This window comes from Hylobates moloch, unplaced genomic scaffold, assembly GCF_009828535.3.
Source record: "Hylobates moloch isolate HMO894 unplaced genomic scaffold, HMol_V3 SCAFFOLD_9, whole genome shotgun sequence".
Classification (NCBI taxonomy): Eukaryota; Metazoa; Chordata; class Mammalia; order Primates; family Hylobatidae; genus Hylobates; species Hylobates moloch.
This window is the reverse complement of record NW_026652284.1, coordinates 60,241,902-60,268,923: the sequence shown is the minus strand read 5'-3', so window position 1 is coordinate 60,268,923 and position 27,022 is coordinate 60,241,902. Positions and strand designations below refer to the sequence as shown.

At 37.1% G+C, this 27,022-nt stretch overlaps 1 protein-coding gene across 3 annotated transcripts in view; it reads left to right on the top strand.

Annotated features, from left to right (window-relative positions):
* MRPS28 (mitochondrial ribosomal protein S28) overlaps nt 1-27,022 on the top strand; it is a 111,542-nt gene that overhangs the window by 81,582 nt on the left and 2,938 nt on the right. Inside the window, exon 3 of one of the 3 annotated variants that reach the window (XM_032759909.2) lies at nt 5,731-5,780. The exons of the other annotated variants lie outside the window; for them this stretch is intronic. Within the exon in view, the coding sequence (XP_032615800.1) occupies nt 5,731-5,780 (50 nt within the window). The remainder of the gene's footprint in view (nt 1-5,730; nt 5,781-27,022) is intronic. 3 annotated transcript variants of the gene reach the window in all.

Below are 27,022 nucleotides of genomic sequence, written 5' to 3'. Positions count from 1 at the left end.
TTTGGCACATATTAAATGCTCAGTAAATATTAGTTGTTTTTATCCCAGTTTGCACAGGATTACTTGAATGGGCTTGCTTACCCTTTTATTTTCTCATAGATTTTTAGATTATACATTTTCTTCCTATACAGTTTTGAAAATTTTGAAGTAATTCATTATGTTAACAGTTAATGAGGTTTTACATTTATGAAAATAAATATTACTTAATTTCTGTAACATATCTGCCACGTATTGTTTTTATTGTGGTAAAATACATGTAACATAAAACTTACCATTTCTGCCATTTTAAATTCAGTGACATTTAGTATTTTCAAAATGTTTTGCAACCATCACCACTGTCCAGTTTTAGAACATTTTCATTACCCCAAAAGGAAACTGTACCCATTATACAGCTTATGTTACGTATGGTTTGCTATGGCGGTCTAATCTCTTTCTTCTGGATGTAAAGCCAGTTTTCCCAATGTGATTTGTTGAATATATCTTCTTTTTTATTTTTTTTTGAGACGGAGTCTCGCTGTCGCCCAGGCTGGAGTGCAGTGGCACGATCTCGGCTCACTGCAGGCTTCGCCCCCCGGGGTTCACGCCATTCTCCTGCCTCAGCCTCCCGAGTAGCTGGGACTACAGGCGCACGCCATCTCGCCCGGCTAATTTTTTGTATTTTTAGTAGAGACAGGGTTTCACCGTGTTAGCCAGGATGGTCTCGATCTCCTGATCTCGTGATCCGCCTGCCTCGGCCTCCCAAAGTGCTGGGATTACAGGCATGAGCCACCGCGCCCGGCCGTATATATCTTCTTTTTTGATTTGTTGAATATATCTTCTTTTTTTCCAGAAATGTAAAATGCTGTCTCTATCATCTGGTGCCTATGTGTACTGCGGTTTGTTGCAGGGCTGTTTATTCTTGTCAGTTCTATTGCCCAGGGATTTTAGGAAGTAAATTTATATTTATAAATACACTGCCTTGTGGTGCATCCCTTTGGTTGTTCTCTCTATATAGTTATTATATATGCATATTTTCCCTAATAAATTATAACACATATCCAAAGGCTTTTCATGTGACTAGGTTGCCAGGACTTTCCAAAATTACGTACTGGCTTTATTGAAACTTAGGTTTTATGTATTGCATGTAAAGTCATATGTTCCTATGTAGATCATTCTAACTTGATATTTTAAAATGCTTCTTGATAGTAATAGTCATATGTTGAATTTGAAGTTTTGTGTTTAGAAAAATTACAGCTTTAGGCTGGTTGTGGTGGCTCACGCCTGTAATCCCAGCACTTTGGGAGGCGGAGGTGGACAGATTGCTTGAGTTCAGGAATTCGAGACTAGCCTGGACAACATGGTGAGATCCCGTCTCTACTAAAAATACAAAAAAAGTAGCTGGGCATTGTGATGCATACCTGTGGTCCCAGCTACTCAGGAAGCTGAGATGGGAAGATTGCTTGAGCTGGGGGTAGAGGAGGATAGAGGTTGCAGTGAGATGAGATTGTGCCACTGCATTCCAGCCTGTGCGACAGAGTGAGACCTTGTTTCAAAAAAAAAAAAAAAAGGAAAAATTATAGCTTTAAATAGAATTATTCTTAAGTGTTCAATGCATATCTTACTACTACCACATTGACCTAAGTCAGTGTGGCTGTGCCCTACTCTTGGGTTCTTTTTGGTAGATAATGGTAGCCTCCAAAGAAATTTGAAAAAGATAAGGACTAGCTATTTCTTACAGCCTCATTTTAAGGTCTCATGAAAGCAAATCTCAGACCAAATTTTGCCGCACATATAGACATACCATATAGAAATGTATTAACTAAATATTAATAAGCAGGCACAGGGAGTTCTTGTAACCTGAGGAAAGCCCATCCCTTAGTCCTAAGACAGGCTCTGACCACCACCTTGCAGGAAAGGGGTCATGTAAGGGAGAATTCTGCTTCCTTCATAGCCTGCAATAGGCAAACAGAGTCTTCCACATATCACAGTGGGATATTGGAGTATTCAGCTTAAAGGAAGGCATCATCCATAAGGAAAAAAATCCATGCTCCACTGGATTCTGAAAGGATCAGTCAGATCTTTAAAATACTTTTTAACTAGATCATATTTCTTAAATGCTTTTTATTTCACAAATGGAACCCCATTTTTAATATTCATTATTGTAGTTATAGCCCACTGTTTTCACCAGTGAAATTTTTTCTGATATTCAATATGATGATTAGCAAAGGGTCAGTTATCTGTTGAAATACAAATAGTAGTGGCACTTATAGTGGCCAAATATGGAATGTGGATTTTTATTATGGCTAAAATGAACTATTCCCTATATTGTGTCTTTGTTTTTTTTGCTCACATCACACTATCACACTGGTATATTTGAACTATTTCAGAGTAAATTGCAGGTATCTTGATCATTAAGTATCGTCAGTTTTTTTGGTTAATGTAAAAACATTTCCTAAAAGAGAAATATTAATATAAATTCTGCTTATAAACTCTATTTAGACTTTGAATTCATATTGAATGTATGCAGAGAGGGGAGGGGCATTTTATTGAAACAGAAACACTCTTGCTTGCAATTGTTAGTTTCATCAAATTACTATCCTCTTCAAATTCAGTTGTATCCTGGTATGAGTTTCAGATTATTCTGAAGTAAAAACACATTAAAACGTTGTAACAGTGTTTAATATAAAAACATTATAACAGTGCTCATGTTAGAAAATCAACTTTGCTGTTTGTGACTTGAATTTTGGAGCACAAATCTTCGAGATTCTTTATTGCTTAATTTACTGAAACTACAAATCAGGATTGTTTACATAGGAGTAAGGTTTTGCTTCTGTGTGTAGAATGCTGAGGAATCTAAAACTAAAAGTATCAAAAACAATGCAATATTTTGTGATGAAAACAATTTGGAAATATAATGTGTTACTGTTAGAAATTAGTTGTATTCATTCTTCAGCTCTTGTAGCTATTGTCACATAGCATACTCTGAAGTATGACAGGCAAGCAGCTGCCTTCATAGCCATTGCCAGTACTAAAGATTTTTCTAGGCTTTTAGCACTCTTTCATCTGTAAGGACAGGCAAGGCAGCTGTCTTCATATATTGGTGTAGGATTGGCATGGTTTGCTAATGCAGCTGCTGGACTGACTTCACAGCTGGGGGAAGAGCTCTTGGTATTAACAACAAAACTTAACAGAAGTATGAAAAGGCAGTGGGGAGATGGTCTTTTAATCTTAGATCCTGACCACTTGGAGTGAAATACAATGATTGATTCCTCCTAAACATGTAGTTAATTAATGGAAGGATATTGAAGTAGTTTTGACTGAGTTTGCTTCAACCTTTTTTTAAATTTATTTTTTATTTTTTAGAGTTTCCCCTTCTTTGGGCCACATATTCAAAATTTCTTTTATCTGTAGACAACATGAATTTTTTTCTTATTTTAGCTATAGTTGTAATAGCCTGTTAGAGAATTTTAAAATATTTAATTTTTATTTAATATTTAAAAAGCAATCTCAAGACCAGTTTAGTTAACTTTAAATGATAAAAGTGCACAAATAGTAATCTACCATTTCCCAGAGATCAACTGTGATGAAGTCAATGAAAACACTGGGATTCATAAGAACTGTTGGGTAAATTCACACTGACCCATAACAACTCTGACTCCAGACTTCTAGAATTGGTCTTCTCAGCTTTATTTATAGAAATGTCATGAAATAAGCTAGTTTTATGGAATCACGTGGATACAGATATTGCCTGAAGTTGGGTCATTTAGTCAGAAATTTGGGGATAAAATTCTGAGATTTTGAGAGTCACCTTCAAAATCCCAGAGATGTCATCATGGCTTCATTTCGAACATAGTTCTTGAAACAGCCATCTTGAGGTAGCTATAAAGCACTGTTTTATGCTAATGACAATTTTTGAATCTCTTGAAATTGTGACTTTATTTTCACCCCAAAGTACTATGCTGCTTCCAAATGTATCATTCCCTTGAATGCAGCCTGGATCAGCAGTGGAGAGTCAGTGCAGTCCTGGTTGCCATCTATTATTCCACTTTCCTCTTGGACTAAAATATTGCAGTGAACCTGCTTGAGCAAGTCAGAAGTGTTCTTTTTTTACCCTGCAGTTTTAAGTTTATTGTGTTCAGTTGTCTTGTCCCCTCAGTAAGAGACTTTGTATGCCACTAGGGGATCTAAGTTGAGTCTCAGATCTCCAGGTGCCTTATCTTATTTAGCTTCCTTAACCTCATCAACAAATTCCCTTACCATCTGACTATATTAAGTTAAGTTAAATGCACATACTATGCTTTACCTTTCACAGCAACTGGTCACAGTAATCAGTAGTATGAGCATGAACATAAAAAACCATTTTTTCATCTTAATCCTTTTCTCCCTAATTTACAGTATTTGTCATAAATTCTTATGATGGATAATGCAGTGGAAAATATACATGCCTACCTTCTGTTTAGATCTAAATAAATTGTTGAAACAGTTTTCTCTTTCATTGCAACTGATTTTGTCTTTGAGAGTGAATTAAACCTTTCAGCATTTAAAACCGAACTTCTCAAATTCATTTCCAGCTCATTAGTTCGTGCTAGCTAATTTGACTAAAAAATAATTGAGCATAAAATCTTGAAAGAACTCTTTCATTATAAGCAGCATGTTGATTGAGAAGGACTAGGGGCAGGAAATTTGACTATGTGACTTCTCAGACGCCTCTGAGAATATAATTCTTATACTATACTTTGTTCTGCAGATGTCTTTCTTATCAATAATTATTTAAGTAGGGGAAATGAGCTGAAGATCTCTGTCTGGCTTTAAGATTGTACAACACAAAATGTTATATACAGAGAATATCGAGAATAATAGTTACATCTTTTCGCCATTTGGAGCACTTTCTTCAGTTGGTGATCTGGAATAATAGCAGGAGACTGAGCAATGAATGGATCCAGATGTTACAATACCACATTTGGAATCAAGGAAGGTCTAGAAGTTTTGAGAATTTTCATATATCCTTTCAAATGATTAAGATTATATGTCTCACCTTTTCTTAAAGACAGATCTTTCCTAGAGTTGAGACTGGAGTCTCACTAATCTGATTTAAAATTTTAGTTTTATTTATGTATTTATTTTTAATTTTGTTTAGAGACATGGTCTTGCTGTGTTGCCCAGGCAGGTTTCAAACTCCTGGCCTCAAGCGATCCTCCTGCCTGGGGCTCCCAAGTGCTTTAATTCTTAAGCATAGGCTTATATCACTAGTTTGTCTATTGGTGGGAAAAAGGGATTATAATTATTTTTAAATGATGGCTTCCTTTTGGGTATTTCAATACCTAGGTCCAAAAAATAATGAAATAAAAATCAATGTTGCATGCTTCATTGCTTTTTCATGTGTGAGAAAACTCTTTTAACAGTGCTTTCTACCCCAGGGGTACTATAGATGGCTTGTTCTGTCAATACTTTTCTCCATTTCTTTTGTCTAGTACAATACACCTCCTTGTCCCTTTTTTCGGGAGTGGTGGTAGAATTTCACCCAGCATTTAAAATGTAGATGATGCATTGTTTGGAAAAGTTGGCTTTGAAAAAAGTAGTTTAAATCTAAGTGAGTTATCACCTAGGTTGTGTGTGTACCTAGACAGCAACCGGATACTGTGGGAAAGCTACAAGCCACCTTTGGAGATGGTGAAAAAAGAAAGATTCTGCTGTGTAGTTTCTTTTGCTGTGCAATAAAGGCAGAACTTCTTAATCATTTGTTCTTTCCAGATTTGGAATTTATACTCCAGCCTGTAAGACTAATGTCAGAAACAAATTTGGTAAGTGAAACTTTTAAAAATCATTTCCTACCAGCCCTTACCATACTTCATTTCCTGGAACAGTAAAGGAGTTCACTTCACTCGCAAATGCATTATGAAAAATGTTTCATGAATTTTAAACCAAAGGACCAGATGATATGTACAATAATGCCTCATTTATCTAGGATAAGAATCCTATAATAACAGCTCTCCAGAACAGAGCAGAGAACCTGAAAATAATATGGAGTTTGAAAGCAGTGGCCATGAAACCTGTTTTAAAACCTAATATCTTCTTACCAGAGATTTTTGCTCAATATGCAATTCATTAATCTTACCCCTAATGTAAGTAATCGGAATATCTGGGGATGAGGCCCAGAAATCCGCTTTCAACACATCCCCCGGGTACTTCAAATGTGAAAAATGAAGAAACATTGCTTCTAGCCCTCATAAAGAGCTTCATCAGCTCTTATTGATATATATTTCTTTTTTTTTTTTTTTTTTTTTTGAGACAGAGTCTTGCTCTGTCGCTTGCCCAGGCTGGAGTGCAGTGGTGTGATCTCAGCTCACTGCAAGCTCCACCTCCTGGGTTCATGCCATTCTCCTGCCTCAGCCTCCCGAGTAGCTGGGACTACAGGCGCCCGCCACCATGCCTGGCTAATTTTTTGTATTTTTAGTAGAGACGGGGGTTTCACCATGTTAGCTAGGATGGTCTCCATCTCCTGACCTCGTGATCCGCCCGCCTTGGCCTCCCAAAGTGCTGGGATTACAGGTGTGAGCCACTGTGCCCGGCCAGCATATATTTCTTACTAAGATTATTTGGCTTCTCAGCTAAGAGGAGATTAGAAGTGGTTTTCTTCTAAAAACCATATCGGAAATTGAGGCAAGTACTAGGGAGGCAAGTACATTGTGGAAACAGACCAGAAAACTAAAAATTACACTCTTTAAAAGAAATTTCTGTATTGGAATATTTAATAGTAGATTTTTCTTAATGGATGATTGAGACCAGGCTGATTTGTTGTTTTGTTTTGTTTTTTTTTAAATCACAGTATGGCTTGTGCAGTAAATTTTAAAATGCAGTTATGTTTATAATGACCTTAAAAAGGCAAGGAAGTATGTATATTATAGGCAACGCTAACTAGGTGTATTTTCTGCTTTAAAACCACTATGCCAGAAAAGGATTAAATAATGGGCTGATTGATGACTTAGAAAATGTTTGATTGCATTACTGCACCATAATGAGACTTAAGGAATCAGTGTGCTCCTTGGCAAGCAATGACTTTGTCAAAGGAGTGTTGGTCTTGCTTTCAAATGAGTAAGAATGTGATGTGACCACTAGAGATGTTTTTTCAATGTGAGCAAAATAATTCTGAAGGGAAGGATGAAAATCATTAGTGAAAGTTGGGTGAGGTAACTAAACCCAGTCTTAAGGTGTTTGGAGAGAACCTCTGCCCTGATCTTTCAGTAGGTATCTCTGAAACTATGATTGCTAGTGAATATTGATAGAAACTAGAAGCGAAGCTGTCACCTTCCTCTCACTTCTATAGCCAGCTCAGCACATCCGAGGAATCCCCCATCTGTAGATTTTATGTTAAATGTTTACGTAATATTTGTAAATGTATGTAAACATTGTGTGTTTCTTTTTCATTTGTTTGTTCGATCAAATCAGGGTTCCCTCAACAGAGAACTCATTTATAAAACTGAACCTGTAGTCCAACTTCTCTAGAAAGCAATTTGGTCTGTATATTTGACAGTCTAAGGTAGCTTTTTGACAGACTTGCAACAGAATTTTCCATTATGTACAGATGCTCTTCTGTGGGACACTTGGTTTGGCTCTAACCTTCTCTAAACAGATGCACTTTGCCAGTGTCTTTGAGGGGAGGGAAAATACTGGCAACAGTAAGGTCCTTTGTTGTTGTTGTTGTTTAATCTGGTGGCATTCCCTACTAAAACTTCAACCATAAGGTGTCTCAATTTTATTTTTTTACCAAAAAGAATGAGCTTTAAAACCTTAATTTTAACATTCAGTTTTTCTACTTTTCTTGATTCAATAGCATGGTTTGAAAAAAAAAAAGCACAGCCCACAATCAGAACAGGGTGTGAATCCTACCTCTACTATTTACTAGCTTTATGGCTTTGGGAAAGTTTTTCACTTGGAAAATGGTGATAGTAATGCTTCCTCTAAAGTTGTTTGTGTGAGAAGAAATGAAATAACATGTAAAGTGCAAAACACGATGTGTGGCAAATAGGAGGAGCATGCCCCCACCTATGTCTTTTTAATGTAGCACTTGGATTTCACTTGATAGGTGAGCACTTTCCCGAATTATGTTTATTCAGCAATTGAATCAGAAGGAATCTGTGCATCCTTCAAAAGTTGCCTTATTTGTTGACAGGTCTTCACATACTAAGTTTACTCTTCTGCCTTAAGTTTTATTTATGAACAATGGTTGTAGACCAGCAAGCACACACACTTCCCCCCAAAAAAGATGAATTAATCAGGTTCTAGTTAAATACTTCTTTAAAAATATAACATGAACTCTGATTGTGTACAGTGAGGAGAAATCCAGATCAGAAACCAGGACACTTTTTATTGCTTTTTCAGTGAACCTTCTTAAATACCATGTAGTGAGCTGGTGTCACTTAATAGAGTACAGCCCTGTGTTTCTCTTTTATTTAACAGCTGCTTTACAAACATATACAAAGTATCAGGGAATACCTTTTCATTCTTTAAAAATAAAACCAGAAAGTGATTTCCTTACTAATCCAGTTTGGTGGTGTAAGGTAGTATCACACTATGAAAGGTAAAAAGAAAGTCTGCATTGTCTTTGATTTAAAAAATTAAAACTTCATTATTTTCTATTTATTCCACTTCTACTGATAACTGTACACACAAAAGCACACACAATTACACAGATTTTAGTTATTTGTTGTTTATATTGTTTCAACCTACTGAAAATTAGAGGTGTATTTCATATGATGTGTTTTTTCAGGCATTGAAAATCAGTATTACTAAGCTATAGCTATATTTTCATGAAATTTCTTGAGCTATAATTTTGTGGTTGCCTACTACAACTTAAAGTGATAAATCTTAAGATTTTCCTGCCCCCAGTCCCTCAAATTATTGTACTGACCACGTCTTCCTATTTGTTTCTTATTACAGTTTTTTGGTGAAATTTTACATGATTTTCAAGGGAACAAGTTTTGAAAACCTAGGAAAATATTAATGTAACTTTTGAGAAGAAACGAGTTATGCTTTACTTCCTCAATGATAATAAATTCCTGTCTGTTCTAAGAGGCAATTATGCAGGGTTTTTTCTCATTATAAAACTAAGAGCTTGTGGCCAGGTGAGGTGGCTCACGCCTGTAATCTCAGCCCTTTGGGAGGCCAAGGTGGGAGGACCACTTGAAGTCAGGAGTTTGAGACCAGGCTGGCCAACATGGTGAAACCCCGTCTCTATTAAAAATACAAAAATTAGCGGGGCATGGTGGCAGGTTCCTGTAATCCCAGCTACCTGGGAGGCTGAGGTGGGAGAATCGCTTGAACCCAGGAGGCAGAGGTTGCAGTTAACTGGGATAGCACCACTGCACCCCAGCCTGGGCAACAGAGTGAGACTCCTGTCTCAAAAAGAAAAACAACAAAAAAACAAAACTAAGAGGTTGTTTATTAAAAAATAGAGAAATACGTTATGATACCATCATGAGATAGTACTATTAATGTTTTTCTTTTCTCTAAGCAAGCACAGATTTTTTAAAAGGGTTGCCATCATACGTCATATTTTGTAACCTAATATTTTTGTCTATTAGCTATATAGTGAACATTTTGTTACATATTAAACATCTTTTGGTTGTATAGTATTCCTTGTAGAGACATCATAATTTATTTAACCAATCCCCTATAGTTGGATAGTTAGGTTGTTTCTAAATTGTTTCTGTTTTAAATAAAGTACAGTAAACATTGTTATGCCCATCTCTTTTTACTTGTGTTGGATAAAATCCAATGAGTAGAATTTCTGAATTTCCGGACAAATTGGTATAAAACATTCATATTACTAAATCATTCACTTTTAGAAAGGTAGTGCTAATTTAAAATCTCAACTAGCCCATTTCTTTGCAAACATGGGTAGGTTTTTAGTTTATTAATTTTTATTTTTATCTTATTTTTTATTTTTTTGAGACAAGATCTTGCTCTGTCACCCAGGCTGGAGTACAGTGGCACAATCATAGCTCACTGTATGAACTCGAACTCCTGCGCTCAAAGTATCCTCCCACCTCAGTTCACGAGTAGCTGGGACTGCAGGAGCATGCCATCATGCTTGGCTAATTTTTAAATTTTTTGTGTTGCCCAGGCTGATCTCAAACTCCTGGCCTCAAGCAGTCCTCCCACTTTGACCTCCTAAAGTGCTTGGATTATAGGCATGAGCCACCACACCTAGCCCCTCTATTTTTTTTATAATTAATATTATATTTAATATTAATAGCAAAAGTATCTGGATTTAAGTTGCATTTTTGTGATTATCAGTGCGCTAGAGGATTTTTTTTTCTTTTGTCTAGGGAGCAGATTAAGGTTGAATGTTTATAAGTCATTTTTCTCTGGTGAATTCCTAGTCATCTCTTTGTCCATTTGGCTCTTATGCCTCAATTTCTTTTACTTCTTTAAGCAAAATTATTACTTTGAGTAAACATAACAGAAAAGTCTTTCTTGGTGTAAAATACAAAAATGTAATATTTGTATAGAAATACTGGCTTACATTGTAAATATTCTACAGGGAACATTTAGTTTATAACTTCTTTACTCTCAAGAATTATATTACCATTTTTTAGTGTTTTGTTTGGATTTATCACTCCACAAACATAAATGACATTCTAGACTATTCTCAGAATTGGATAGCTCCTTTTTATTAATATGCCTTTAAGAGTCTTCATCTTTAAAGTCAACACTCTTCAGCTAATCACAAATCTAAGCTTATATGAAATCTGAAAATAAACTTTACTGTGTTTTCAGGGTTTGCCCTTAAAGTAATGGTGGATGGCAGAGGTAGTTGTTTGACTGTTGTGTTAAACAAACAAACAAATAAAAGGGAAGAGGAAGAGAATGAAAGACCATTTCCTTACCAAGCAATCACACAGTTTATTGTCTAGGAAATAAAAAAGAAGAAGAAAGAAAGGAAAAGAAAGAAAAAAAAGAAAAGAGCCAGTTTTGTGTACTGTTGAGCACACAGATGTTCCTCTTGGCAGCCATACAGTACTAGTCAGGATTGGGGTTTCTGCAGACGTAGAATGTGAGGCTTCTTTGTTGGAGACAAAGTGTTGCCTGTGGTGGGAATTGCTGCAGTGATGGGAAAGTATCGTAATGTATTGTTGGATTACTGTGATTTTCAATAGAGACAGTACATTAAAGTAGCTTTGTGGGCAGTGGATTGTTTCAGCCAAGCCTGGCTAATAACACACTCATTTTGGCAAAGTCTATTTAAAAGGTAGAGCTGGCATAGTTTTGTGGTCATGGAGCCCGTCCCATACTTGGGCATTAGAATTACTTTTGCAAGCACTAGTTTTTAACAACCAATTTATTTAATGTAATTCAACAAAAGAGTTTGTGACTGTAAAGTTAAAACTGTAACCACTTTTCAAATGGAACAATTTTTTTTAATAATTGCTAAACTAGTGTTTTTCAGAATTGTTATCGAAATATTTTAATCAGGTTGTTTCTTAACCTACTTGTTCATTTAAGATAAAGTTTTGTTACAAACTAGAAAGTGCTGATTTACATGCTTTACATTTTAGCAGTCTGTGTAAATTTGGAGTGCTTTTTTGTTTAAATATAAATACTATGTTGTGAAATGTTTAACATATGTATAAATCTAATCACCAGAAAGCAAAGGTGAGTATTCTTTAATTGGCTTGCCAGTATTATCTGTCCTTGTCTTCCATATGGTTTACTTGAAGTAGGACAATTAGCTATGTTGTACTGGATGTTAGCCTAGATGTTAACTGTATTTTAAGGTTAAAATGTAAATTTTAAGGATTGAAATTGAATGTTTTTTAGTTCATCCCTCCCTTCTCCCTTTTATGTTATATAATATTGAATGAATTTTTATGGCCTTTTAATTGCTTACATAAAATTCAGACAGGAAGGGAAAGGAGACTATAAAAATTAGTAAAGAGTGGAAACCTTAAGATCAACCCTAATTAGTTGGGGTTGCTGAATTAGAGATTGAACTAATATGTGCATGAAGGTTTAGACTTTGTAAGAACCATAGATATCTAGTCAACCATCTCTTCTGACAAAGTAAGACGCAGAAAAATTAACCGGTAATAACCTAGTTACGAGGAATTGAAACCAGATTACACTGCTCCTAATTCTCACAGCTAACCATTCTCTTTTATTTCCTTCAATCTTGTCAAATTAAATCAACATTCATTTACTGATATACTCTGTCAAAGGATTCATCAGATATTCACCATGGAAAAACCTAGTTTCTAGTTAGTAAACAAGAAACGCAATCATTAAAAGGTGTTGATAACAAAAGATTTCAATCGTAGTTTCAGGCAATAACGAGAGTCCAATCTCAGAGCATTACTTCTTTAGTGGCCAAATGAACTGTGCAAACAATAATTATTCTTGAAACTCAGTAAAAGAATAAATATCTTCAGGCTAGGATAGTCAAAGGAACACCTTTTTCACAGTTTGTATTTTGGGGTGGGTCTGAATTTTCTTGTCTGCCTCACTGGTGACTTCCAGCTTATTCTATAAAATTTAACATAAATTTCAGCTGTTTTCCCGAGAATTCCTTGATACTTCTTTCCTAATAGAATTTCTCTACATTTAACTATACCACTAGTATATTTCATTTCATCACGGTTGTCTTTCCTGCTAGACTCTAACCTCCTTAAGATCACTGACTTATTTTTCATCTCCTGAGCATCTCCTTGGCACATAATGTGTGACTAATACATGTTTCAAATAAATTGAACATTTGCGTGCAAATAGGCATTCATATGATAATAACACCTTGTTATATACAGAGTTTTATCCTCCCAAAATTTATATGTTGAAGCCCAAGTTTCCAACGTGACTGTATTTGGAGATTGAACCTGTAAGGGAGTAATAAAGGTTAAGTGAGGTCTAAGGATTGAGGCCCTAATCCAGTGGGATTGGTGGCCTCATAAAAGAAGGAAGAAACGTGCAAGAACACTCTGCATGTGCATGCAGTGAGAGAGGGCCGCGTGAGGTCACAGCCTCTGCAAGCCGGAAAGAGAACCTTCACTCGAAATTGAATTGGCCTGAGCCTTGATCTTGGACTTTCAGCCTCCATAACTGTGAGAAAATAAATTTCTGTTGTTTAAGCCACCCAATCTGTGGTATTTTGTTATAGCAACCCAAGCAAACTAATATACACATATATAAACAAGCAAATGTAGGAGTACACATTGTTGTAGAAAATAAAAAAGGTCTTGCTTCCCCAGATCCCACCGCACATCTTTGAAAACTGTCAGCTGCTTTCTGCCTTCATAAGAATACAATCCTGCCAAGTCAGTTTACCCACCCAGACTACCTTACAGCCAGACCTCCATCAATTCTGATAGGAAGGAGTGGTTCTGTTCGTGAATGAACTGTTTGTTAAACCAAGAAGAATGCAGGCAGTATAGCAAAGCTTGACTCTACCATGGTCCTGAGTGAATTCTGACCAAGACAGACAGCTTTATCAGTGGTATTAGATCTGGCTGCCGGGAATGTGGGGTGCCAGCACAGCCTCTCTCTCTTGCTGCAGTGCCTTTGTCCACAGATAAGTTTCCTGATTAGCACTTCACCCTCCCTGCCCAGTGTCTTTCCATCCTTGTCCCTTAGAATTCATTCTTACACAGAGCAGCCAGAGTGATCTTCAAAACAGAAATTTGATCATTCACTTCCCCTCCATAGGCTTTCCAGAGCACCTAAAAGAAACCCCAAACCATTTACTTTGGTGTATGAAGCCTTACATGGCCTGCCTCCTGCCTTCCTGTCTGACCTGCGAGTCCTGCCAGTACTTTCCAGTCACACTGGCCTTTTGGTTTTGAACGTGCCAACTTCACCCTACCATGAGTCTTTGAACCAACGGTGCTGCTGCCTGAAAAGCTCTGTCCCCATCTTTGCACAGCTGGCTCCTTTTCCTGTCATTAAACGTGCCCTCTTCAGAGATGCCTTCCTTCACCACCCAGTCTACTGTTGTTCCCTAGTCCTCTCTAACATATCACTTTATTTTTATTTTCTGTACAACACTTACTCCTATTTGATTTGGTTGTTTTTGGTTTATTGTCTTTCTCTTCCTAGCAGAGTGTAAGCTCTAAGAGTACTGGAACCCTTTCCTTCTTCTATACTTACTGGTTATTGCAGCATCTAGAGCAGTATCTTCCACAGATGGGCCTCTAAAAAACATTTTTGAGTGAATGAATGAACCAGTGAACAAACTGGTAGGCTGGAGCCCCAGGGCCAGGGCAAGTACTCCTGCAGGGCCCATCTTTCTCAAGGCTCATATTCTTTTCCCATATCCTCAGTCACTTGGGCCCTGCTGTCAACAGAAAGGCCCTCTACGGCCTAGAGGCATACTTTTTCAAAAGTCCAGATGCTGTTGCTTATCCAGTAGATTAGAAGCCTTTAGCTAATTGATACCCACCAAAGTTAAGCTTAATTCGTTGAACACAACATGTTTGAAAATTTCCATATCAACTGTTGTCTACTCCCAACATAGACAATCCTCCTGCTAGTCAATTAGTCAGCTCCAGTAAACCTTAACAGCCAGACCTACTTTATGACAGAGAGTAGCTAGTTCTGTACCTGAATTATTTCTTTGTTAAATCAAGGCCTATCCTGACTGGACTTTCACTGAGGATTTACTAAGTCTTTTTTTTTTTTTTTTTTTTTTTGAGACGGAGTCTCGCTCTGTCGCCCAGGCTGGAGTGCAGTGGCGCAATCTCGGCTCACTGCAAGCTCTGCCTCCCGGGTTCACGCCATTCTCCTGCCTCAGCCTCTCCGAGTAGCTGGGACTACAGGCGCCCGCCACCACGCCCGGCTAATTTTTTGTATTTTTTAGTAGAGACGGGGTTTCACCGTGGTCTCGATCTCCTGACCTCGTGATCCGCCCGCCTCGGCCTCCCAAAGTGCTGGGATTACAAGCGTGAGCCACCGCGCCAGGCCTACTAAGTCTTTTATATGTATTATTTCCTACAATCTTCCCAGCCATCCTATGAGGTAGGAACTACGGTGATTCCTCTTTTACAGTAATGATCGAGGAGCTGAATACCTCGCCTAGGGTTACATAATGATCATAGAGTTGTTCACCTACAAGGAATGTTCTTAAACACTGTCCATTTGTTATCCTAGTTTTAATTAGTTCCCACCAGTAAACCGGCTTTCTTTACCCATTAATATGGTATGATACATGCTCTCTGTACAGAATTCTGCTTTTTCTTCATCTTTTCTTAGAGAGTTAGAAAGCTGCAAGATTTTGAGATCTCTTTCTATGTCATAACCACTGATTTAGGAAATCCAAATGGGCAAGGCCCACTAGATGCAGATAACCTCTATAAAATAGAATTTGATAGGGGAAATGAATGCTTATCAAAGTTAGAGTTTCTATTAGAAACTACTAATTCCTTCTTAGTGGTGAAGACAAAAATAAGTCACTATTCTACCCTGTTTTGTCTTACTTTAAAGGCATAAGAATTATGCAAAGATACTTATATTATTCAAAATATGCCTAACACTATTTTTTTGAATTTTATCATTTGAATGTTTTTTCCTGGATAGTAAAAAGTTTAAAATAATGTCATTGTCTAATCTCCAGGAAATTGCCTCAACGTCCTATTTCCATCAAAATAAAAACAAAAGCAAACAATAAAGCTCTTATTTATAATTTAAATCATAAAGACATGGTTTGATATTTTTTATTCAGAAATTCTGAAGTGTGTACTTTTTTTTGCAGAATTTTATTCCAAAGATATTTGACAATCGATGATATTTAGAATAAGATATTAGCATTTAGAACAAAGTCACCCTAGAGATACCAATCTGCACAAAAGCAATTTCTTTTCTCAGATTAGAAGCAAAAATATCATCAGCTTGCATCCTGGTCACTGTGTAGTCACACTCCTGTTTTGACAGGAATGACCCAGAGATCAGGGAATACTTGGAACATTCTAAGTAACACATTGTCAACACCTATGCTGCTCCTCAAGATTTAAAATAAGTGAATGCAGCTTTGAGATTGGAAGCCAAGTTAAGGAGCACATATGACAGGTGGTGGAATGCAGACTTGTCCAAAGACTTTAGACCCCCAGTTTGCAAAACAAGTTGCAGATGTGTTATATAGCATTTGAAAGTACGTATTTACTAAAATCTTCTACAAACATATAGAATGCTTGCTACATATAGTGTATAGTGTAGTGCAGTGTTGCAAAGTGGAAGTTCAAAAGTGCTACACTGACAGAGATTAAAGAGTAACACGGGAACAGAAAATGGTAGCTCCATGTGTCCTCATATAGGAGAAGAGGGTGATTTAGGACTTGCCTACCTAGGGAAGTGATTAATATACTAAAATACCTGTGTTGCCTAGTCAATTAAGTGATCCTCCTATCTGAAACACAACTTAGCTGGCCATCTATCCAGGAAATCATGTCCAGAATAATCTTTAGCTTCAGATTTGAGTCAGATAAAGAAGCTAATTATGCATAATGGATATCGTTATCTGTAATAAGTCAGGGCACCTATGGATGTGGTAAGTCACTGAGAGTGTTGTACTTCATGGTCTACCAGAGTTAAATGATGATAGGTAGACTGAAAGATAATCAGATCTTAAGTTTGTTACTGTACACCTGACCTACCTTCTGACTGTTTGGCTGGCTGCTCTTTTTTTAATCTGGTTTCCAGCTTTCATGCTTTCTGGTGTTGGAGAACTATTAGGTTTTCTGGGTCACAGAATCATAAATTTTAGAAATGGGAGGATCTTGAAAGTCATCTAATTCAACCCTTACTAAATTCAAACTCCACCATAACCACAAAGGTCATCCATTTTGAAAATTCCCTGTGATTTCCACCATTAATACACACAAAAAACCTACTCCCTTTCCAGCCAGCTCTGTTAGAAGTTCTTTCTCATAGTACACTGCTATGAATCTGCCATCCTAAAGCTTCTACCCATTTGTCTTATTTCTGCTTTTAGGGGGAGCGGGGGCATACAATATATAGTCACATAAAATAAGTACTGTCACCTTTTTAATATTAAACCCTTGCAAATTCAGAGAGGTTTAGGGTCCTCTTGCTGTTTTTTCCAGTCTGCTAAATGCCTTCCTTCCCTTCAATTCCTCGTTCAACATAGTACAGTATTCTTTCACCGTCCTCTTCTTGATAGGTTCCGATTATCAATGACCCTCTAATTGTGTTGCACGGAGCAGGTCACAGTAGGCTAGATATGGTCAGAAAAGTGAAAGGAGATTGAGATTATTATGCAGATTATACATTATAGAATAGAATATATACTTCTAATTCAGCCTAAAATTACATTAGCTTATTGGGGGAGCAAAACTACATTGTTTTTTGTTTTTTGGTTTTTTTTTTGAGACGGAGTCTCACTTTGTCCACCCAGGCTGGAGTGCAGTGGCGCGATCTTGGCTCACTGCAAGCTCCGCCTCCCGGATTCACACCATTCTCCTGCCTCAGCCTCCTGAGTAGCTGGAACTACAGGCACCCGTCACTACGCCCGGCTAATTTTTTGTATTTTTAGTAGAGACAGGGTTTCACCGTGTTAGCCAGGATGGTCTCGATCTCCTGACCTCGTGATCCGCCCGCCGCCTGGGCCTCCCAAAGTGCTGGGATTACAGGCGTGAGCCACCGCACCCTGCCCTAAAACTACGTTGTTGATTCTTACTGAGCTTTTGATGATCTAAAACCACCTTCTCACATGAAGTGGCTTTAAAGTGCTTGCTTTTCTGTACTTATGTAGTTGATTTTTATTTTAACAGAATTTTCGAAGCTGCAGTACCCTCAGTTTTTAATAAAGAGCATGAACTGTAGTGTCTTTTTGTTTTGTTTTGTTTTTTGTTTGTTTGTGAGACGGAGTCTTGCTTTGTTACTCAGGCTGGAGTGCAGTGGCAAAATCTCGGCTAACTGCAATCTCCGACTCCTGGTTTCAAGCGATTCTCCTGTCTCAGCTTCTCAAGTAGCTGGGACTACAGGCATGCGCCACCACGCCCAGCTAATTTTTGTATTCTTAGTAGAGACAGGGTTTCACTATGCGTTGGCCAGGCTGGTCTTGAACTTCTGACCTCAGGTGATCCACCCACCTGGGCCTCCCAAAGTGCTGGGATTACAGGCGTGAGCCACCACGCCTGGCCTGTAGTGTTTAATTAATGTACTCAGGCTGGGCATGGTGGCTTATGCCTGTAATCCCAGCACTTTGGGAGGCCGAGACGGGTGGATCAGTTGAGGCCAGGAGTTCAATACCAGCCTGGGCAACATGGTGAAACCTCATCTCTACTAAAAATACAAAAAATTAGCCAGGTGTGATGGCACACACCTATAATCCCAGCTACTTGGGAGGCTGAGGCACAAGAATTTCTTGAACCCGGGAGGTGGAGGTTGCAGTGAGCTGAGATTGTGCCACAGTATTCCAGTCTGAGTGACAGAGACTGTCTCTCTCTCTCTCTCTCTATATATATATATATATACACACACACACTCCGAATTGGGGGTGCAAAGGGCAAATATCAAACACGACCTATGGTCAAGTCACGAACTCTATTCTAAGCCCTGAAAGTCTCTTTTTAAATTAAATTTAATTTAATTTTAGACAGGTGCTCACTCCGTTGCCCAGGCTGGAGAGCAGTGGTGTGATCATGGCTCACCACAGATTTGAACTCCTGGGCTCAAGAGCTCCTCCTGCCTCAGCCTCCCCAGTAGCTGGAACTACAGGCACTCACCACACCTGGCTAATTTTAATTTTTTTTTTTATTTTGTAGAGAAAAGGGCTCACTGATTTCAAACTCTTAGACTCAAGCTATCCTCCTGCCTCAGCCTCCCAAAGTGCTGGTATTATAGGTGTGAGCCACCACGCCCAGCCGAGAGTCTTTTTCAAATCTGCTTAACATAAGCCTGGTCAGCATGGGACAGTAGTCTTTGTGCTCCACGCTTTCCCCTTCTGCTCCCCTCATTGACCCTGGTTCTTGTCCTACAGAAGAGGCTATTTAAAGCACTCTGGATTGCATGGGATCTGCAGCATGGGTCTGATTCTTTTATGAGAGATTTTTTCCTCTCTCTGACCATTGCTAGCCTACATACTCTACTGTAATAACAGTCTCTTAAGTATTTGGCTTTCCAAAAGGGATCCATGAAGTCTCATCTCTTGTTGAAAAGACAAAGAAATCACGACAGACCTAAAGTAGTTCTTCCCACCGAGGGAATTAGTGGAATACGACTTTTCCCTCCATCTTTGCCTCCTGGGGTTGAGAGGAGAGGAGAGGGGATAGTCTCTCTAATTCTTGTTGGTATCCTCTTACTTCATATAGGTATTGGACAAGTGTTTGTTGAAAATTCAACAATACCTATTTAATAAGTAACTAATTCAGAGAGACAGAAACAAGATTTAACCAAACCTGAAAATGGGTGGTACAACAAGTTTGGAAGTTTTCTGTTCTCTTAATGTAGTCAAAAGTGCAGGGGATTACGAATCTGGAGACAGAGGTTTTACCATGGAAGGACATTATTAAGGACATTTTAGGGATGAGGAAATCAGGAAATAGCATTTGCCATCAAGCAGTTGTCAAGCCAAAACTTGACTCTTGTGTATGGAGCAAGTGTTATGTTCTTGAGCATTGCGCTAGTAATTTTGAAAATCTTACGTCTTTTGGTCATGAAAGTACAACCTTAATGACAGTAAACCTTATGTAGCCAAGCTAAAATGATTCAGCCTTTTGTTTAGGTGAAAATAACTGTTAATCTCTTTAATTTTCATAATGGAAAAACAATTTTGTCCTGTCATAGCTGATATTTAAAACACATAGTTCTAACTTTGACTTTCTACATAATGTCTAAACTGCATGCACTTGTAAGGAAATTAAGGCTTGAATTAAGCAAGATTCAGCCTGGCCCCAAACTACCACAAACCGTTTGGAGAATAGCTGCTGAACACATTAATCAGTGATTTTGTTGAACAGTCGGGAGACCAGACTCATATGGGAAGTGTTTTCCCAAATGTGTGAATCTCCAGCTCTACCCTATTGATTTTGCTGGATCAGGTCTGGGTTGGACCCCAGGCCGTCAGTATTTTCTTTTTAAGAAAAACAACTTTAAAAATATTCCACAGATATTCTGTGATAGCTCCCAGCTCAGGCTCCCCACAGATATACCAAGTCTGTCGCTGTAAACTACAGAGTAATCTCTGGACCTTATGATCCCCTCCCTCTGCCCCAAATCCCCAAACTCAAAGAATGCCTTCAATGAGTTTTGCTCTCCTGTCATTTATTTTATGTATGTTGAAGGTTGCTACTAGACTTGTCCACTTGAATAGTATTCTAGTATCTTTAGTAAAACCATATTTGAAGTGACTGTCCTTTTGGTTGCATATTGTACTTTATAAATAAGTATTGATGATGTAAGTAAGCTCCTATTTATTGTGTATTTATTATGTGCCATGCACTTTTCATACCTTAATGCTTTAAGCCTCTTGTCAGACTTGCAAGGTGCTGTATATTGCAGATGAGTAAACAGCCCAGAAAAGGTAGATTTCTTGTACTTGGTCACAGTCAAACCTCTATGCTACACTGAAAAAACTTGTTTCAGTCAATAAATGTATATATTTTCTTCTCTCTTAAAATGAAAATTGCATACTCCAAAACATATCCCTTTTTGCTTAAAAGCCATAATACTACTGCCAAGTTTGATCCCAATTTTAGTCATCAGCATATTTCAGGTACCTGAAAGCATTTACTCCTGTTTCTTTGTTTTTTTTTTTCACCCTTTCCATATGTATGTATTCATATTTGACTAGCAGAAAGTATTTAGTTTTTTAATAAAAACAGACTTGATATGATGATTTAGTTATTTAATAAAAACAGACTCCATATGTATGTATTCATATTTGACTAGCAAAAATTATTTAGTTTTTAATAAAAACAGACTTGTTATGGCTGTTAGGTGACAGGGTTTTCCTTTTCCTCTTTTCTTTTCTTTTCTTTTTTCTCTACGGGGTCTTGCTCTGTCACCCAGGCCTGAGTGTAGTGGTATAATCTTGGCTTACTTGCCTTACTGGCCTCGACCAGCCAGGCCCAAGCAATCTTGGTCTTGAACTCTGAACTCAAGCAGTCCTCCTGCCTCGGTCTCCCAAAGTGCTGGGATTACAGGCGTGAGCCACCATGGCTGGCCCTCCCTCATTTCTTGACACATCTTCTTTTGTAACTTGAGAAAAAATTATAACTGTCATAATTGATACCATTTATAATGTATTATATGCATATTCCACATTATTAAAAAATGAAATCATTTACTAGACATTTTTAAATGCTCCATTTTCACATTTTATAAAATAAATCAATGCTTGAACAAGAGACAAAACTTCTGTTTGTGGTGGCACAAAATACTAGGCCGGCAAGGTTAAAAAGAACTTGAAAATTATATATTCATAGTAGAATTTTAGAACAAGATTAAAATCTTTATCCAGGATAATTGCAGTTTGAGGAAATGTGTTTTGGTATATTATGAACAGTATCTTTTGCTCATTGCCATGAGAGTATGTAGATTTCCAACAGGCCAGTTATACATATTGTTTATTTGGCCTCATGGTTAGGCACACTCTAGATAGTATTTTTAAGTGATAATCATTAGTCTTTTTTTTTTTAAAGGACTTTTGGGAATAATTCAGGTAGCAAAAATTATTATTATAATAATTTTTATATCTCAATTTACATCTTCTGATGGCCTGGGATAATAAATTAGGACTTAAGATGTGTGCTGTATTTGAAATTTTAATGATAACTAGAAATATTGGAGAGGAGTAGAACTTTTTGAACACCCACTCATGTTTATTTTGTTAATCTTGGCTTCTGTGCTTGATGGTGTACAGTACAGATAGTACAGTGATGAACAATATTAAAACACATAGCAATATTAAAACACATAGTTTAAATAATTAGTCACTTATTCAATAGATTGTCTAGAAATCAGTTAGAGGTTATATAATGTTACATGCTTATGATTATCTAGGGAATAAAAACAACAAATGAGAGACTTTTTATGGGCATCTTACAGATTGAATGGAAAGAAGCAATAGACTAGACAGGTCAAGGGAACATGGCAGATGGTACTTTGAAAAAGTGGGGCAAACCTGAAATAAACCAAGTAGTCTGCATATAAAGATTCATTTGTTAATTGAAAGTTCAAGATTATTACAGTGTTTTATATAGCTAATAAAAAGGCTTAAAAGTTTGCATTTTGTGTATATAATCAATTTTGTATGTAATATCACTTTACATTGTATCAATTTCCAAGCACTTAGAATTGTATAAAAGTAGAATAAAGTCATCCAACTGCAAAAGATCTAAGGTCTTTTCTGACTCTGTGCTTTTTAACAGTGATGACATTGAAGCCCAGATAGTTTATTTAAAGAAGAAAATACACACACATTCCTACTTACCCACACACATACACACAGGGATGTGGCTGCTGACTTCACATATAGATTGGTATGACTGTGAGCATTTGTATGAATTAGAAAAAGAAACAAATTGATGTTAATTAAACCTTCAGAAATGTTTTTCTTCCTCTTGAAAAAAGAGAAAATGGAAACTTTTCTTCTGTAGTCTTAAAAGTCTAATTAAGGAATTGTGAGAAAGCCAGAAAAATATCTGAATGATTTTAACTTAGTAGGATGAAAACATAGATGGTTAATGATTTGAAAAGAACTATTTTAAAACTTCAGAGAATTATGATTACAGCAAGACAGCTAATTTGACTAGCAAAGTCAGAATTCCTCACAATATTCTCTTTGGATACCGAGGTTCAATCCAAGCTTTGTATTTGTTGGCTTTGTATTACTTAATATATTTATATCAAAGAACTAGTCAGAGAGATTCTCTGTATTTTAAGTCTGTGAGAACCATCAGTAGCATGCACTGACAGATGTTAAAGAATGTCTGTGGAAAGAATGTCAGAAACCTCTCCAAAGGAAAGTCTTTAAACCATGCCCTTAATACAGAAATGCAAAACCAGATTTAATTGCCCTTTTCCTATACAGCTCAGACATGCAGTCTCATTTACTGCAGCATATGGCCTGAGAAAGTGCACAGTGGAAGAGAGCAGTCTTGGTAAAGGCTGAGATTGAATCCATTTAGGCTGGAGTTCACAAAGATCAGTCAGAAGCAAGCACTTGAAGTTAAAAGAAACACACCAAGCAGTAAAAACATAGGCTATTTTCGTTTTGAATGTGCTCAGTGGAGACATCCTATTCGCCTTTCAAGACAGCAGTATTCTTTGGTTTTAATAGGAAATACAAGATTTCTGAAAAACTGCTGCCTGGGGGACTTTTTCCCCAGTTTAAAAAAAATGTAAAAAATAACATTGCATGAGGCAGTAGATACTGCTTTCAATGATAATTTATTTGAAAGTAGCCATTTTTCTAATGGATAATAATTAAAATAATGAGTTGAATGGCAGCAATATGGCTTATATTTTACTTCATAGGAAAGACATTATAAGACTATATGAAGTGATAAATTCTTACCACTCCTAAAGGGATTATGTTTACTGTTCTTTCAAGAAGTCATAGGTAATTGAAAACTTAAGGAGGAGCAGAAGAATCTGTGAATCCTCTTATACCACTGTGTGGCATTAGGCCAGTAGCTTTACTTCCGTGTACCATAATTTTTCTATCTGTAACATGGAAGATATGTCTAGTTGTTTAAAACAAAGACACAAAATATTACCTATGATGTCAAATACACATATATACATATATGCATATAAACATATAGAAGGACTAGAAAATGTGACTGACTTCATCATTTTCCAGATTTTACAAAAGGACATTTATTTCTAAAATCAGAAAAAGTAGCTTCTCAAAAACTGAATAGCCTAAATGTTTACTTGATGGACCATATGTAAATTTCTTCAGAATACCCAAATATTATGTGGATACTATTCATATGTAGTCTACCAAAATTATTTTCCAGTGACTTTTTTGAGAACTTTCTTTCTTCATTTTCTGTTTATATAAAGTTATTTTAATTTTAAAATTAAATTAGAATATATAAAGTATATATTTAGACTTTTAAAGATTTGTGGTTTTTAACCAGCAGTGCTTCCACTCTTGCTATTCTATAATGTTGATGTTTAACTTTTAAAATAATTGATTGAGGAAGAAAGGCAAATGGGTATCAGTTTTCATTTGGTATTATAAAATACTTGAATATTTTATTGACTAAATTGAGTCGTCATGTGTTATGGCTGGCATTACATTTTCATTCATAATTTATTTTTTAACTAATAAAAATTGTACATATTTATTGGGTATAACATGCTGTTTTGAAGTATGTATACATTGTGGGATAGCCAAATCAAGCTAATTTACAAATGCATTACCTCATGTACTTAATCATTTTTGATGATGAGAACACAAAATATACTCACTTAACAATTTCCAAGTCTACAGCATTGTTATTAACTGTCATCACCATGATGTAAATCTCTTGAACTTACTCCTCCTGTCTAACTGAAATTTTGTATCCTGACTAACATCCTTTGACCTGGTAACCACAGGAGCTGTAGTTCTCTCTACTTCAAGGTGTTCAACTTTTTTAGATTTCACATATAAGTGAGAGATCATGTGGGGTTTGTCATGCTGTGCCTGGTTTATAAAGTCCTCCAGGTTCATCCAACTGGCATTACATTTTAATAACAATGCAACTAATCCCAAATGCTGAGTACTTTACACTTAGACTTTTTTCCATTTTGCTTTTGTAAAATTTTACTTTAAAATAAAGTTTTAGCAAATCAATAAACATAATCCAGCATATAAACAGAACCAACGACAAAAACCACATGATTATCTCAATAGATGCAGAAAAGGCCTTTGACAAAATTCAACAACGCTTCATGCTAAAAACCCTCAATAAATTAGGTATTGATGGGACGTATCTCAAAATAATAAGAGCTATCTATGACAAACCCACAGCCAATATCATACTGAATGGGCAAAAACTGGAAGCATTCCCTTTGAAAACTGGCACAAGACAGGGATGCCCTCTCTCACCACTCCTATTCAACATAGTGTTGGAAGTTCTGGCCAGGGCAATCAAGCAGGAGAAGGAAATAAAGGGTATTCAATTAGGAAAAGAGGAAGTCAAATTGTCCCTGTTTGCAGATGACATGATTGTATATCTAGAAAACCCCATCGTCTCAGCCCAAAATCTCCTTAAGCTGATAGGCAACTTCAGCAAAGTCTCAGGATACAAAATCAATGTGCAAAAATTACAGGCATTCTTATACACCAGTAACAAACAGAGAGCCAAATCATGAGTGAACTGCCATTCACAATTGCTTCAAAGAGAATAAAATACCTAGGAATCCAACTTAGAAGGGACGTGAAGGACCTCTTCAAGGAGAACTACAAACCACTGCTCAATGAAATCAAAGAGGACACAAACAAATGGAAGAACATTCCATGCTCATGGGTAGGAAGAATCAATATCGTGAAAATGGCCATACTGCCCAAGGTAATTTATAGATTCAATGCCATCCCCATCAAGCTACCAATGACTTTCTTCACAGAATTGGAAAAAACTACTTTAAAGTTCATATGGAACCAAAAAAGAGCCTGCATCGCCAAGTCAATCCTAAGCCAAAAGAACAAAGCTGGAGGCATCAAGCTACCTGACTTCAAACTATGCTAAAAGGCTACAGTAACCAAAACAGCATGGTATTGGTACCAAAACAGAGATACAGACCAATGGAACAGAACAGAACCCTCAGAAATGATGCCACATATCTACAACTATCTGATCTTTGACAAACCTGACAAAAACAAACAATGGGGAAAGGATTTCCTATTTAATAGTGCTGGGAAAACTGGCTAGCCATATGTAGAAAGCTGAAACTGGATCCCTTCCTTACACCTTATACAAAAATTAATTCAAGATGGATTAAAGACTTAAATGTTAGACCTAAAACCATAAAAACCCTAGGAGAAAACCTAGGCAATACCATTCAGGACATAGGCATGGGCAAGAACTTCATGTCTAAAACACCAAAAGCAATGGCAACAAAAGCCAAAACTGACAAATGGGATCTAATTAAACTAAAGAGCTTCTGTACAGCAAAAGAAACTACCATCAGAGTGAACAGGCAACCTACAGAATGGGGGAAAGTTTTTGCAATCTACTCATCTGACAAAGGGCTAATATCCAGAATCTACAAAGAACTCAAATTTACAAGAAAAAAACAACCCCATCAAAAAGTGGGCGAAGGATATGAACAGACACTTCTCAAAAGAAGACATTTATGCAGCCAACAGACACATGAAAAAATGCTCATCATCACTGGCCATCAGAGAAACGCAAATCAAAACCACAGTGAGATACCATCTCACACCAGTTAGAATGGCCATCATTAAAAAGTCAGGAAACAGCAGGTGCTGGAGAGGATGTGGAGAAATAGGAACACTTTTACACTGTTGGTGGGACTGTAAACTAGTTCAGCCATTGTGGAAGTCAGTGTGGCGATTCCTCAGGGATCTAGAACTAGAAATACCATTTAACCCAGCCATCCCATTACTGGGTATATACCCAAAGGATTATAAATCATGCTGCTATAAAGACACATGCACACGTATGTTTATTGCGGCACTATTCACAGCAGCAAAGACTTTGGAACCAACCCAGATGTCCAACAGTGATAGGCTGGATTAAGAAGATGTGGCACATATACACCATGGAATACTATGCAGCCATAAAAAAGGATGAGTTCATGTCCTTTGTAGGGACATGGATGAAGCTGGAAACCATCATTCTCAGCGAACTATTGCAACGACAAAAAACCAAACACCGCATGTTCTCACTCATAGGTGGGAATTGAACAGTGAGAACACATGGACACAGGAAGGGGAACATCACACCCCGGGGCCTGTCATGGGGTGGGGGGAGGGGGGAGGGATAGCATTAGGAGATATACCTAATGTTAAATGAAGAGTTAATGGGTGCAGCACACCAACATGGCACATGTATACATATGTAACAAACCTGCAGGCAAT